This window comes from Pholis gunnellus, assembly GCF_910591455.1.
Source record: "Pholis gunnellus genome assembly, chromosome: 1".
Taxonomy (NCBI): domain Eukaryota; kingdom Metazoa; phylum Chordata; class Actinopteri; order Perciformes; family Pholidae; genus Pholis; species Pholis gunnellus.
In genome coordinates this window covers 16,276,234-16,292,903 of record NC_136528.1, presented here as the reverse complement: position 1 = coordinate 16,292,903, position 16,670 = coordinate 16,276,234, and the positions used below count along the sequence as shown (strand labels likewise).

At 41.2% G+C, this 16,670-nt stretch overlaps 1 protein-coding gene across 1 annotated transcript in view; it reads right to left on the bottom strand.

Annotated features, from left to right (window-relative positions):
- Positions 1 to 16,670, bottom strand: part of ush2a (Usher syndrome 2A (autosomal recessive, mild)) — a gene marked incomplete at its 3' end in the record, with an annotated part of 191,303 nt that overhangs the window by 70,747 nt on the left and 103,886 nt on the right. Inside the window, exons 48-54 of the mRNA XM_079186116.1 lie at positions 15,172 to 15,314; positions 7,201 to 7,832; positions 6,564 to 6,733; positions 6,309 to 6,475; positions 6,044 to 6,132; positions 2,616 to 2,950; positions 786 to 941 (exon numbers count right to left, since the gene is read on the bottom strand). Coding sequence (XP_079042242.1) covers positions 786 to 941; positions 2,616 to 2,950; positions 6,044 to 6,132; positions 6,309 to 6,475; positions 6,564 to 6,733; positions 7,201 to 7,832; positions 15,172 to 15,314 — 1,692 coding nt within the window. The remainder of the gene's footprint in view (positions 1 to 785; positions 942 to 2,615; positions 2,951 to 6,043; positions 6,133 to 6,308; positions 6,476 to 6,563; positions 6,734 to 7,200; positions 7,833 to 15,171; positions 15,315 to 16,670) is intronic.

Genomic DNA, 16,670 nt, shown 5'->3' with positions numbered 1-16,670 from the left:
TTTGCATATCTGCGTTGCTATTCAAGCCATTTATGGGAGAAATATGCAGAGAGGTCTTTATGTTTTTTTTTTCCAATTGCGCCAGTTTTAATTGTTCTTCATGTTAGCTAAAATTGTCCATGGTTCATGTTGTATAGAGACAAGTATTTGCACGTAATGGGGATATCCGAGATGACACCAACAGCGGAAACAGCTGATCGGAGCCTGTGAGTCAAATGTTTGCTACGTCAGAATTTATTCAGCAAAGGCGTTTCCATAATCCATTTAGTGCATTTTCTCAATTGAGGATTTTTCATTGAATTTTGCTGTTTCCATACAGCTTTTCAAATGGAATACTTCAAAATGAAAACAAAAAAATATATGTGAATGGAAACACGGCTAATAGGTTTTTAATTTCCTTGTGGTGATTTCAACTAAACAAACACAAATTACTCTCATAAAGTACTCTCTAGGACATCAACAGAAACAATCCTGCAAAGTGCTGACAAGTTTAGAGGTTTGTCAGCTTACTACTTGAATGAAGCACAGTAGACACAAACCCCAAAAAAGTACACCCAGAGCCGTTTAGCAAGCATAGAGGGGGGGGGGAATTAGCTTCCACCAAGTGCCAGACTGAGATTAGGGGACTCTGTGTGAAAAACAATTTAATTCTTTGGGATATTTGCTTAATGTATCTTTGAGCGGTATTAAAAGATCGGCATCAGCGGCAGCTCGCCGATCGGCTCTGCACACACGGTTTGCTGCGGCGCCGGCGTTTGCTCTAGAGCTCATTTCAGTAATCTCACCTGCTTAGGCCTTTATCTTGGTAGAACAATTTGGTGCCGGAGTAAACATGGAGCCAGCGATGGAGATCTTCAGAGGGGGGAGGGGACATGGCTGTTACCGTGGGGACCGTGGCGATGGCCAGGGGCTGGTGGGTTTTACGTCTGAGCAACTTGTATCTGAAGGGGAAATTTGAATAAAAGAAAACACACACACGATTGGATGTTTAGGAATGCATTAACACCCAACACATGTTCACACATGCACCATTATGAGCACGCAGACACACACTGTGCCCACACGGCAATACACACATGCATGCATACGGACACAAAAACACACACACAAACACACACACACACAATGTGCATCTGACTCTTCTCCTTATCACTCATTTTCTCCACTTCTGCTGTTTTTCATCATCTCTATTCTTTTGCGTTCACTGTATCTCACCCCTCCCTCCCAACGCCCCTTGTTTTTTTTCTGCAGGGTTTGTGTTTTCCTCTCCCCACAGTGATGCTAATTTCTGCTGTAATCAGAAGAGAAGGGCTTAATGCCGCCTTTTAACAAACACACTTAGACAAACACACAGAGCTGAGCGGAGCAGAACAGAGAGACGGGCTCATGCATTTTAATCGCCTGCCACGAAAATGGACCTTTATTTTAGGCCTAATCACCGACAGCGTAGAACAGGACAGAACAAAACGGACCAGAATGTGCATAAGGACTGAGAAAACACAGATTAAAAAATGCACAACACATAGCTCATTACCAAGGCACTCATGTTAGCAGTTTGTTAACGTGTTCCTATCTTCTGGTTTGCCTAGGTTTTTCAGCAAAGATTGAACCTTTCCAGAATGTATCTCTCAGTAACAACATGCTGTATATTTCAGTCTCCGCTGCCTCTTTTCTGACTTTTGTTTTTAGCTAATGAATAAAAACAGAGGGTCGATTCAAATTATGTTAAGTTATGATGGATACACAGATTGGGGTCCACTCATATTAGCTCTTCATAATTAGTATTGGATTTTGGATGCGTATTTGCATGTGCAGAACTATTATAGACCTTCTTCTTCTTACTTAGTTAATTTCATATGACAATCAGAAAGCAATGGAAGCAATTTGTTCTGTTCTGTGCATTTTAAAAGAAGGTATGTATGCCTGATCCATAGTGAGAATGTTGAGATTGCTGATGTGGACAGGTTAATCTGAATACTGTGTACATTTCATGGTCATATTTGTGAATCAAATTGTGTGAAATCTGAAGAATAAAAGTATTTCCACTTAAACACACAACTTCTCATCCCTCCTCTACCACTTTGTATGTTATGTTCTTCCCTTGTTAACACAAATTCAGGCAGCACATGGATCAGTGGGCCATGGAAAAATAATTGTTCTCCATTGATATCGCCCCTAATATAATGTGAGTAACAATATTCTTTACATTTGTTTTGTTCGACACACTAACAGAAGTTTCAATAAACCAGCAAAAGCAATGCAGTGATTAAAGAGCAATAATAGTTTTTCACACCAGTCAAATAATGTGATTACAGTGAAGCGAAACATGTTACTCCAATAACTGGATGTGTCTTCATTACAGTACAAACCAAATGTATGTTCTTAAGCTATTGTTATTTCAAATCACTGAGAATCTCTTGAACTAGTGGTATTATTATCACAAGCAAGATGATTGTAATGTTGATGAGACAAAGAAACAAGGGAATTTGTGATGGTGCACCTTTGCTTATCTGTGTTTAACCAATATACCTTCAATTTACAGTCTGCAAATTTGTAGCCATGTAAGCCCGGTGGAATGAGACTTTGGTATGGATTCTGTGTAATATCCCTCTTACCTGATATTAGGTCCGTTGGGTCTGCTTGGTGGTTGCCAGGAAATGGCCAGGAAGGACTCACTGACTGCCACTACAGACAGCGGTTCAAGGCCTTCAGGGATTGTCGGCAAAGTGGTAGCAGGCATAGGCAGGCTTTCTGTACATCCTCCAACATGTCCACCACCATTGGAACATGCCAACATAGTAATACTGTAGTTTGTGTATGGAATGAGGTCCGTTATTGTGATGTTGAACTCAGAAGCATTGCTACTGTCATGGAAGATGCGGGGTTCTGGGAGACGGATCTCGTAGCCATGGATCTCTCCATTGGGAATAAGAGGAGACGACCATGTTACCTGAAACATAAATGTGTTTTAAGATTTAAGTTCTGGGTTGTTTATTTAAATATAAATATATTTATATTACAGAGAAAGGTAAAGGCCTAGTTTTATAATTATCCCTGAAGAGTCATACTATTGGTTGGCTGGGCATTCTAAATGTTGTCGGCATGCTGAGGACGGCAGAAAGCTTTTAGATGGATGAACTACAGGAAGTCATGGCACAGTGTGTGTGTGTGTGTCTGTGTGTGTGTGTGCAGAGCTTGCAGTGTGTGCTCAGGCAAACACATATCTGCAACACAGTGAGAATGCAAGTGTGGTCAGTTGACTGCTACCAGTGATATCATGCAGGTAGTAGCATACATTGTGACCTGGGTATATGTGAATGTAAAGCGTTAGGATGGTCACTCTGTGTGTGTGTGTGTGTGTGTGTGTGTGTTTGTGTGTGTGTTTGTTAAACTCTCTTGTGGGGAAAGATAACCTGACTTTGACTTGAGCAGAAGAATCCTTTCATCAAATTTAAAACAGGGTTCACGCATACACACACAAACGCGCGCACATGCACAAACACCATGCTAAAATAATGAAAACGGCTGGTAATGGAATTGCTGCATGCAAAAACAAAAGCTTGCCGTCGTTGAGCACTGCATCTGATTTGGAAACAGTTCAGTCTGTCAGCATTTCAGAGTGAAGATGAAGGTAACTGGCACACACGCAAATGTTAACACACACACACACACACACACACACACACACACACACACACACACACACACACACACACACACACACACACACACACACACACACACACACACACACACACACACACACACACACACACACACACACACACGTTTGAATTACAGATATCTTTACAATACATTTTTTTATACATCCACGTGCAAACACACAGCTACAAATTTATTCAACAATTGCATACATGCACACACACACGTACACACACGCACGTACGCACACACACACACACACACACACACACACACACACGTACACCCAGTCAGAGACACACATGCTCTAACGCACTTATGGATACAAACTGTCATGTACAATAACTGATCAGTTCAGAGCTTGTTGAGACTTGAGAGTTTAGGTGATTAAGTGGTCAATGTTGATGAGAGTATTATGAATGAACGTCAAGAATAATTACTTCTCAAGCAACCTTGATATTCATTTAACAAGTGACACTGTGAGGCGATACAGGACACACACACACGCACACTCTGAGCCACACACACACAGCTACATATGGGCAGGGTCATGTTGAGTTAGGTAGCTCATTTCCCAAAGTGCGTGTTGGGTGTGCTTTGTGGTGGAAGTCATTTACAGATTGAATAGCCTGATGTAATCTGGAGATGGTGAAGACAGCAGAGACCCTGGGCTGACACAGAGCACTGGGGCTAAGGCCGGTACAGTATGTGTGCGTGTGTGTGTGTGTGTGTGTGTGTGTGTGTGTGTGTGTGTGTGTGTGTGTGTGTGTGTAAATGTGTTTACGTTTATATGAGTGAGACAGAGAGAGACAGATAATAAAGTTGGCAGTGAGAGAGAATAGGTGTGTGTGTTAGGACATGGTGCATGTGGTGTGTGTGTGTGTGTGTGTGTGTGTGTGTGTGTGTGTGTGTGTATCTGTGCATTTATGCTATTATATTCAGAAAAAAACTCAAAGGCACTGAGAGTGCCAACATCTGCCGCTGACAATACAATTCTACAATCTATTCATATATGCATAAATGTTATCACTTATATATTATATTTAGGTCACTTTATATTGTCATCCTGCAAACAAAGACTGGGATCAAGTTCCAAATCTTTGAAATAGTTTTTTACTATGTTGTGAAAAAGTGAAAATGATTTACGATGGATGACGGATCCAAACACAACCAAAATTGAAGTTTGAAGTTTGAATTAACCAGCAATGGTTGGCAAACTATCTTTGCAGAGACAATGAGTGAGAATAAAAAACCAACACTAACACTTAGCGCTGTAAATTAGACACTAACAAAGAAGCAGATACATACATTTAAAGTGGGTATCTTCTCTGACATTACTTGTCTTTCTTTGAAATTGTTTGTACCAAACCCTTGAACACTGCATTGTTGCACATACAGTAACTCTTTTTCCCCATCATAGTCCAAAACAAAACCTGCATTACAACAATCAATGTGAAGCCAAAAGGACGTGGATAACCGAGATGCCATCCTAATATCAGAAAAGCAGACAATTAGTGGACTTTGGCTTGATTTCCTGACTGGGAGTGTCCATACATAACAAGAAGACAAGCAAATAAAGCAAGCTGAAATGAAACGGGATAATGGTTAAGAGAAAGTAAGTACCGCGATGAGCAAGAAGTGATGTGAAAAATAAACCATTTAGAGAATGAAGGGAGATACTCAAAATCCTGTCTGTGTTGTCAAGGTCAATTGGTAACCAGGAAGCAGCCTGCCTGTCTGTCCAATTAGCAACAACCAGGAAGGAACACTTTCCTTCTCGGACCTATGACCCCTAAAGCTGTGCTGCTGCAGAGATGACAGGGGCGGTTTAGAAATGATGACAGGCATTAGCATTTTTCCGCAGTTAGCATTAGTGCAGGACAGTGCAGTGCATGTGTGTGTATGCGCGTATCTGCGTGTGTGCATGCATACAATATGGTTTCAGTGGCTTTCATTGATGGGCCTTGATGTGGGATTAGCCAGTGGTGGAACTTAACTCTGGCCCCTCCTTCAAAATGGCCGACAGGAAGGAAGCTGCCTCAGACAGGGTCACAGCCCCTCCCATTTTCTGAAGGGGACCTTGAGTTGAATGTTTTTCTTTCTCATTAAATCTCAAGATAGAAAGGCAGAGGAATCAGTGTGACATTGCTTTGTCTTTTCTGCACGTTGCAATATATTGTATGTTTTCCTGTTAAAGAAACTATTATCCACTATTACAATTCTTAAAGCTCATGCTGAGTTTATTGTTGAATGTAATGGGAGGTATTGATATTGATGAAGAGCTATCAGCAGCAGCATGGCTGACTTGGATTATATTTGTGTGCTGCAGCCATATTTTAGAGCTTTTGTGCTCTCATGCCAGATCAAACAGTGTACATACCTGAAGTGACTCTGGCCCCAAGACCTTCACCTTCGGAGGACTGAGACCAGCTGGCCGAGAAGGTCTGGTGGTGACATTGACCCAGGGTCCTGTAAGTATGCAACAATATGTGGTTAAAGATCCTATTGTGAAAAAACAAAGGCTGGAAGTTACGTTTGACTCAAAACTGTCGAAGTCAGTAAAGCTGACACGAGACAGTGTAAAATTAAACACATCTTGGTCAGATTTAATTTAATTTCAGTTAAGAACATTATTATGGCCTCACCTGTAGTGTTGCCAGCTTGATTATGGAGCACAAGTCGATACTGGTAGCTAGTCCAAGGACTGAGGGCCGATGAAGAGTCCAGGAAGGAAAGAGGGGGAGGGTCTGGTGGGAGATGGCCCACTGTGGAGACTTCTTTGGTCCCAGTAACTCTGCGTTCAATCAGCCACCTATGCCCAGCACAGGACCCCATATAATTATTGTAAAATGTAAAGTGTCTCAGAGGGATTGAAGTGTATCTATTTAATCATCTCTTACTGCTCTAGTGGTCCATTGCTCCACTCTGGTGCACCCCAGGACAAGAGAACAGAGGTGGGGGTGTCAGAGTAAAAGTGCGGTGCAGGAACCCCTTCGGGGGGAGCTGGGAGGGTACGAAAGTCCTGAGACATCCCAGACACTGAGCAACCCACACTGGTGCACGCCTCCACCTAGATGGGGAAGAACAATTTTGTAACATCACAATGAGATATGTCTTTGTAGTGTCATCATTGAAAGGCTGTACGTTTTCTTCAGTTAATAAATCACCAATAGCAAAAAGAACAGTTGTTGTTTTTTCAGTTCATACTCTCTTATTGTGACAGCTTCAACTTCCATGCTATAATAACTGTTAAAGGGGAAACAACCAGAAAAATAAAGAGCGCAATGACATTTTGAAATTCAGTCTCATCTGTGCATGTGATTATTCAAATGCAAATACATTTTATTTTTAATTTTAAATATATATATTTGTATATTCGTCATAACATAATCAGAGAGGAATAAAGACTAACATTTGTTTAAATATGACACTATATTTACATGTTTTTTTAAATTGCACAATATAATGTTTAATAATCTAGTGCACTATATGGTACAATATTGTATTATCCTATAGTATTCATGTTATATATTGTACCTGGAGGCTGTAGGTCTGGTATGGCGGTAGGTCGAGGAAAGTGTAGCTAGTGGTGTTCCCTGGAAGAGTGACTGATAGAATGGATGAACGTGAATCTGAAGCTGCACTCAAGAAGCCAGCAATGGGGCTGTCACTGGGGTTATTGGGTTCAGTGGGATGGAATGAGATGGAAGCGGGGCCTTGGCTTGTATTGCTTACACCAGTGGCCTCGATCTGGTGGTCGTCTGTGGTACCAGGACTCAAACTAGAGAAAGGGTGAGGGAGGAGGTTGGGTCTAGTGCCTTGGATTGCGCTTGAGCTGTCATTACTGCCTGTGGCGACAGTGGACATGGAGATGCGGCTTAAGCCTGGGGTGGTAAGTCTGGATGTTGGCCTGAGGTTATGGCTTGAGTTGAGATATGCACCCTCAGTGCTGGGCAATAGCCTTGGGTTACGACCTGAGCTGGAGTTAAGTGTCATGCTGGTGCTGGAGACTGAGCTGGGTTTGGAATCAGAAGAAGATGTGGAGCTGGGGCAAAGATAGAGGGTATAATTGGTGATAATGCCATTTGGTTGAGAGGGAGGAGCCCAAGTAATTGTTACACTTCGAGGATGGAGCCTGGATACAGCTGGACTGTCTACTGGTCCTGGACCTAGGGGGAAAAGGAAAAAATGGATCAAGAGACAAGGAAAAGAAATGAAAAGAAAAGCAAGAGATAAATAAACCCTTTGTGTGTGAGCTTATAAGAGAGTGAGAAAAAAGAGAGAAGGAGGATCTGTTCGAAAAAACTATTTGACAAGTAACGTCAAGAAAGACATTAGAAGGACAAAGACAGATTTTGCCTTTTCTATCCAAGGGATTAACTTGGAAACTCTCTTCCTCTCACAATTGTACCTCCTGAGCAATATTGTATTTAGCCTGTGCATCATTCAGCAAAGAATTTAGGAGGTGATGTGTCGGCCCGGCTGGACTGCTGGGAACATTGTAGTACTTCTTTGCTAAACACAAATAAATGACATACACATGCATGCAAACACACATGCATATGACCCATCATTTAAATAACTACAAAGTGGAATACAAGTGGGCCATAATACATACAAGTGATGTACTTTGATGAAATAAGTGTCTATATAAAAAAAAATAATAATAATTGAGATGAACTTGTAGCATTCACTAAACTTCAGGTCTGTGGTCTCAGAGAGCAAGTAGATTTTTAATTTGAGTCTACTATTTATTCATGTTCACAGCCATTGTCAATGCCTGGGAGCGCCTTGAATTCTTATGTCCAGAAGGTGAAATGATCCTCACTAGAAGTGTGGCAGACAGAGATGCACATCAGAAGGCCACAGGCGCACGCACACACACACACACACACACACACACACACACACACACACACACACACACACACACACACACACACACACACACACACACACACACACACACACACACACACACACACACACACACACACACACACACACACACACACACACACACGATCTGCACAAGTCCATGCCCGGATAAGAACCTACACAAGACTAGTCAGAGGCATTTTTCACTCCAAGGTAGCTCATTTGAAGGTAATGCTCCTCCTCACCCTCCTCCCCCGGCATTTACATCCCACAGTACTGCTCTATAATGGACACACACAGATGCATATCCATATACGTAGACACATACTCTTCCTGACACACATATTCGCATGCCCACACCCACAGTGATGCAGTATAGCAGTAATGGTGCTGTGTGAAGGGCAAGCAGATCAAGGTGACTGAGCGGACTGAGGGAGCGTGCTGCGTCGCTAAGTGCTACCGCTAACCGCTAACGGCTTTCCCAGATGGCGGTGTGTGTGTGTGTGTGTGTGTGTGTGTGTGTGTGTGTGGGGGGGGGTATGTGTGTGTAAGAGAGAGGGTGAAAGAAGATGAGCGGTTGAGAGTATGCGTGCATGACTGTGTGAGAGGTAAAGTGTGCAAGCATGTGTATGTGTTGTGCATGTCAGCCCGCGTGTGCACAAGACAGCAGTTGTGTAAGAATGTGTATATTTTGCAGAACATCTACTGAGTGAGATGCCAACTAACATTCAGTGGTTGGCCCAGGATGCTCCTCCTAAAAGTTTAAAATGGATCTGAGAGTATAATGCTTATCACAATTCAGATGGTTTGCCTCATACTTAATTATCTATTAAATGGCCCGAGTTTGCTGGTATAATTAGCATACCACAAGCAATATTTTTTTTACAAAAAAGGAAAGAAGGCAAACACTTTTAAAAACTTGAAATATTTCAGAAAATCTTGTTGGTGAATTTACAGATGGCCCCTAATGGCAAATTAGGCAAAACACCCCCCAAAAAAGAACGGCTTTTAAACCAAAGGTTTGCCCATGTGTGCACAAACAGGCACACATAATATAATGTGTATAATAAAGTCAGACACAGAGAGATGCACATCACAAGTGAAGATTCAAAGATACATTAAAATGGCAGCTGGTCAGCTAGTCTCACACACACTCTCACTTTTTTTAATATCCCACACAAATAAACAACAGTACAAAATGGCGATGTAAAGCTTGGTTGATTTCACAGCTCACAAATCGTCCCACCAACAACCCATCGTTCTTTATATCTACATCTCCCGTTCTGTCCGTTTTTTCTTCCTTCCTTCTCCCCCACCACCTCTCCTCATTTTCTCCTGTCTCTCTCCGTTACTCGTGCTTTGTGTCGTGGTCTCTCTCTCTCTCTCTCTCTCTCTCTCTCTCTGGTCTCCCTGCTAAATAAACAATGCAGAGAGTTGACCTTTTGGGTTAACAGGTTTTTATGCTAGCTCTACTCAGCACTCACACTGATTCAATTACCACCAAAGGTCCACTGAACCCCACGAATAACCAAGGAGCCCGTCTCCCTGTCCGTCTATCTGCCTATCTGCCGGCCTGTTCGCGTTTTTGTCCGTCTTTGTGGAGGGTCGAGGTGTCTCACTACCTGTTTGTCTAATTTGTCAAACGTTCTGCATCCTTCTGTCTATTTGACTATATCCTTGTTTGCCCTGCTGTATTTCCTTCTGTCTTTCTGTCAAAATGTTGGTCTGCTCCAACGGACATGAAATAACACACCGGGATGAGATGCACAGAGACGAAGAAGATCGCAAGTAGAACGTCCTCAATTGCAAAAACACAATCCAGTCACCTTGATCCAGCCCCCGTCAACAACCCAAAATAACCCCCGTTGTCACCCCCCCCATTCCTCCTTCATTCTCTCTCCTCCCCTCCCCCCATCCCCCTCCATCCCTCTAAGTGTTGAGTGTTATTTAGGCTTTACTGGCGCGTGTAAAATTCTGCAATTTGAAGGGCTGTTAAGTTTTTCAATTGAAATTTTCATTTAAGATGCAGGTGATGCTTTTTCCCTTTTTTTTATTTTACTGACGCTTTACTGCTCCTTGGATAGGAGGGAACGAGTGTTGAGGGAATGCGTAGCAAGCCCTCTCTTTCTGGTTTCCTGAGTCCTTATCGCTCTTTCCCTCCTCCTCTCCTTCCCGCTCAACTCTTCCATTTTTCAACCTCCCATCCTCTCTTTCCAAACTGCTCTTCTTTTCCCTTGTCTCCCACTCACCTTTTCTCTCCCCCTACCTCTCTGACCTCTTCATTCCCCGTGTCTTTTTGTCTTTCTTTCCCCTCTCCCTTAATCCCTTCCTCCACACCTCCCACCGTTACTCCTCCTCCCTCCAGTAAAACACAGTAGCAGAAGGCTAAAACAGGAGCGCGGGGCCGCCAAGCCTTAAATCACATTTATAAGGATTTGGTTAGCATAGTAATAACACAATCAACTGACAAGGGCTGGGGGAGGGGGAGGGAGGAAGGAGTATGTGTGTGCGTGTGTGTGTGTGTGTGTGTGTATGTAGGTGTGTACATGTTATGTAGCTTCTTGTGCATATTGTAAGTGTGTACATCTGTGTCTATCCATTTGGAGAGACGAGAAAGGGTATTATTTTTAGCCTCGCACAGGGTCCCGTGCGTGCATGCGTGTGACTGGGCTTTTGAAGGTGAGTCGAGGCTCCTAGGAGTCATAATGAGGACAAACGCTGAGCTTTACTGTAATCAAGATGCTTACGACATGGTGTCAAAACGTGACAAGCAATACGGTGAGAATTTACATTGCATTTCATATCTTTACTTTTTCTACAGATTACTTAATGTCATTGCTGCTTTAGGAGACACTGAAGAGGCAGTGAGAAAGGGGATGATGCATGACCAAGGTCATGAGCTTGCTTTGTATCCATAACATCATGACTATATGTGATGTACATTAGCCTTTAAGTAACCGCGACCATCACGATACCTGAAATGTCAATCACTCAAAAATTTCAAAAATCCTTTTTAGACGTTGACTATTTGGAGTGATTCACTTGATTCCAGGTAACCTTCTGATGTATCCATGTACTACAAAAAGAGAACTACAAACCGCAAAGTAATATATGTCTCTAAGAATATGTGGAAATGTGTGTCAACATTTTCAAATCAGTGAGAACTGAGCTAAAGAAGTTCTAAACATATTACAAAAACTTTTTGACGGCTGAGGAATCATGTTTTTTACTTTCAGAAATGTACATTATCCCACTGCCTCTGAAAGTATATTAGAAGAGCAATGTGTAAATACATGTTCAGGTAATATCTCTTGATATGCAAAAACACAATGTGATTATGTTCACATTACTTCAACATTTCTTTGTGACAGCTAACTGAACAGAATACTGGGAAATAAGGTAGAGTTATTATTATTTTATTAATGCAGTCACTCATTCATTAAATAACATTAATTCTTTGTGTTCTGTCATCACCTCTAAACTCATTTCTGTAGCATTTTTCCTCCATACTTCTCTCTCACTTTCTGCTTTAATGTTCTGTCTCTCACACACACACGCACACACACACACGCACTTACTTTCTAAGATCATTTTGTCAAAACGGTGCTTTAGTCATACTCCCTATAACACACACACACACACACACACACTTTCTCTCTCTCTCTCTCTCTTAGATCACTTAGCTAGTGTGAACATGGGAGTAGACAGAGGAAAGGGAGCTGTCCAACACGGCTAGAGTTTATGTTCACAGGAGCCGTCTGTCTGTTCTGCAGCGGCAGGAATTCATAGGGACCAAATTACATTAAAAAGATGGATATAAAACTTTAATGGAATGATAAAAAGGAAAGGAGGAAGCGTGGGTCTCTCTCTTTCTCTGTTCTGTCATTAGCCTTCTCTTTTCTTCTCTTCCTCTTTTTTCCTCAATTCCTCATTTTACCTTTGTGCTCTCTCCATTTTTCTTTCCTCACTTTTCTCTCCATGTCTTATTTCCTTTTTTTCCCTCTATATTCTCTTCTCTCTCTCGTAAATACTTAAGGGCTAGTCCGTCAAAAACAAGAAGTGAAAACCATTCTGTCATTTTTTCTGTCTTTTCATGTTTGAGTACAAAGACTGAGAAAGGAAAAGGTATGACAGTATGAAAGACAGAGGACAAAGACATTTATACATGAAGAAGAATGAAGGAGAGATAAAAAGGGTTAAAAGTAATGAGGTGAAAACATACTTGAATCCATGTTGTTAATGAAGGTCCATCTCAACTTTCAGTACAGTATTTACAGTTCAGTAACAAAGTAGAAACCTTGCAAGGTTACAGCTCACACCAACAACTACAGAGTGGGGAACTCTTCCAAAAGGGGTAAAACTGCATTAAGTTTATATTAAGATCTACTGTATGTAACTTGAGCATATGTATGAATATTTGCATAAGTTTGCAGTATTTAGTATAAAGTATTTAATATACAGTATTACAGTATTTTGTAAGAGTGAATACGTATAAACAGCATAAAAGACAACAGTAATTCCATAATAACTATTGGCTTTACAATACATGAAATCATACGGAAAAAACTGTAAAAGTGCTCGCTACGGTTGTCATTTTTTGAAGCGTGTGGGCGAGAAGATTAGGAGGGGAATGCAGCCTTTCCTGTCAATGCCATGATGATGAGAGGATGGGCTTATGGTAACAAATTACATGTTAGAAAAACCCAATCTGGAAATCTGGCTCTCTCCCATCATGGGTTTAAATCCCTTCTTATTGAAAGCTTCCATACCTATCATGTATTCTATTATTATGTTAAAAGATTTTGCCCTATGCATACTTTAAAATGATTAGACACAATAGTATGTACTCTAAGTCCATGACTGGTTGCAAGATTCAATTTTAACATTTAATTGTGAGTAATTCATTGAGATCAGTAGGACACAAGGAGCTGTGAAAAGGGATGAAAGTGGATCAAACATGGACATCAATTCAGGCAAAAAAAAACAACAGATGGATCAGATGTACTCACACAATATATCATTATTTCTTATGTGGGCTCTTGAGTTGTGTAGCTACACGGTTAAGTAGCTTCCCAATGTTTTGTGCTTTTGTGAGAGATACATTTTTTGTCTTTACACCTATACTTAAACTGTCACAGTGTCAGTCTGTGTGAGTGTATGTGGTTTTGGGGATGAAGTTGTCAGCATGCAACTTCATGAGTATGTGTTTCTGCTTGTGAGCATGAGCAGGTGTGTGATTGATAAGGAGGACAAGGAGGTGTGTGTGTATGACACATGTTCTCAGTGTGTGAGTGGGCTTATGACGGGGCCGGAGAGAGGCAGAGAGAGGGGAAAGAGAGGGATGGAGGTTTGAACGATGGGGCACAGTGTGACCAAATGGACACATCTATTACTGTCTACACACACACACACATGCACACAAACAGAGAGAGGTAGATTTGCACGTTTTCACTCTCACATGGAAACACACAAGCGTACGCACAACCAAAAACACAAATAATCGTCCACCTTATCTAGAACTGTTGAGTACATAGAAAAAAATGTGTAACAAAAGCTACAGTCTGCCTGACAGTGTGTGTTTGTTAGAGGGAATTACATTTTGAATCGCAATGAGAAAAACCAAAGGGCTATAATTTAATGCTTCCTAAATGTCTGCAATTGTGTGTGTCTGAATGGGTGTGTGCATCACTGTTCATGTGAATGTGTTTGTATTTTTATACCGCGCATACATGTGACCATACACATTTCTGTGTGTGTACATGTGCATGTATCCTATGTATGCAAATCTCAGCGGCCTAATGATAATGTATGTGATAATAGCGTGGTGCTAATTAATTTATAACTTTGCACTGAGGAGGCTGTTCCAGTGGCTAATATGATTCTATTACAGCAATTAGCCCACAATGACACTGGCTAGGTCACTCACACACAGACACACACCTTACAGTATGCAAATCTCACTATGTCAGTGCGTTTCACCCTATCTTGCTTTTCCCCATGTTTTATTTTGAATAGATTCTGTCTCTGTCTCTCTTCCTTACCGGCTTGATCATATTGACCACCTGCACTAACGCCAAGAAATGAATACACTTTTATCAAATACAACTCTGGAGACTTTCACAGAATAAAAGGAAACTGGGCAGAGGCTCTGTTTTTCACACCACAGGCCATATGTTTAATGTGTGAGGCTATTGTTTAGATCATCACCTAAAATCAGGAGATCTGTCAGACTCCTTGACTTTAACTTTGACTCAGCAGCACTGACGGCCAACTGACGGCAGAGGCCAACTAATAACCGGCTGCTGCCAGCCACCTGCCAGCCAGTCACTTGCAAAACTTGGCAGGACTGCTGACACAAGCACCAAGGCTGCACAATTCAGTATGAATAAACAATGCCAACAACCACTGCCAACAGGTAGCCTATAGAACAACAGAGTGTTTATCTGAACCACCACCAAGTTTGTTTAGAACTACCAATAGAATTAATTATGTATTTTTTTATGGTTATTTATCAGTGGTGTTTCTCTTTTGCTGTGTGCATTGGAACAGACGTGTACATGCATGCATCTGTGAGTAACCACTATGTTATATTTTATGTGAGCACTTGTGTGTATGAGTCTGTGAACTTACTGTCCTCTGCGGTGCGCAGTGTCGCCCAGGGGCCGACAGTCTGCCCATGTGTGTGCGAGATCACCACTCTTAACAGGTACTGGGTGTACGGTGATAGGCCCTCTACATGGTAGGAAAAGGTAGCCGTTGCGTTTTCCATAAGCCTGCAGTAGGAGTTTATAGAGACAAACATACATTTACTGAAACACATGTGGACCAAACAGGTGGTCAAAGAAGGACAGTGAATTTACTTTACAAATGTGTATCTAGTACCTGCTCGTGAATATATATATACAAAATATGAACACATTTGTCCCCACCAGTCACTGAACAAAACTTTTTTGCAACTCCTTAATTTCTATCTTTCCAAAACGTTTTCTCCTTCAACGTTATCCACCATCTCTTGTTTTGCTCTTTAATGCCTGACCACAGAGATTTGGCACTGGACAGCTCCCCAGAATGTGTTTGCCAGCTACTGGCCAAGAATGCTGATGGAATGAGTCCTAATACCCCAAAATGAGTTAGCATTTTTGCTCTTCCAGTTCTCCAGTCTCAAAGTCAATGAGTTTTTTGAATGGATTTCTGGTTAGATGCCTGAATGAAGGTCTGTGGTTAACACGAGCTTAAAATATCTTAACGTTTTGTTCGACCAAAGGAAATCTGTCAATAAATACCTTTTTTTTAAAATACACCATTTGGAAGCTTTTAAGTGTCTTAATAAACGCGGGTTGCTAACAAGTGGCTAAATAACTAGAATAGTGTTCTAGTCGCTGTGTATATTCACAACTACGCGACCATGTTGTAGTTTGTTTATATCCTAGCATTAGCATTTCACTTCCGTCAATTGCATTCACACTTTTAAAATCATAAAAGTGGTGTTCACGTTTTTGCTTAACAAAATGTGTCAGTATTATAAACTTATGTTCTGTAATTATCCAAAATCTGATTGAACAATCCGATTGGCTTTTTGTCGAGGCAACCAGTGCGATGCTTCCGGGTTGGCCAACAAAAGTATGTCAGCACCACTGCGGCACTTTATCTCTACAGTGATAACCACTATTTTAAAACTGCATGTTACATCTCCCTGTTAAATCATGTTCAACCAAATTTAAAAAGTCAACATGATTTTAACATGAGTTTTATGAATGTATAATGTGTCTCAGACATAATACATTTTATCTCAATACAAGTAAGTTGTATATGATTTCATGTGGTGTAATGTGTTTTTTAAAATAAATTACATTTTTAAGTGTGATGTTATATAAATGTCAAGAGACAAGTTGCGTATGCTCACTAAACAGTGACTATCTTGGTAATATGTACAATATTTGTATAGCTTTTTATCATATTCCCATGTCATACCTGATCCCATATCATATAATCGTACAAAGGAATCTAGGACAAAGTAAAAGAATATTGTCATAAATGAGGGACCGTTGACCATTTAGCATCAGATGGATAGAAGGGATGAATGAATGAATAAATCAGGGAACAATGAGATTTCCATAGCAGAGGAGGAG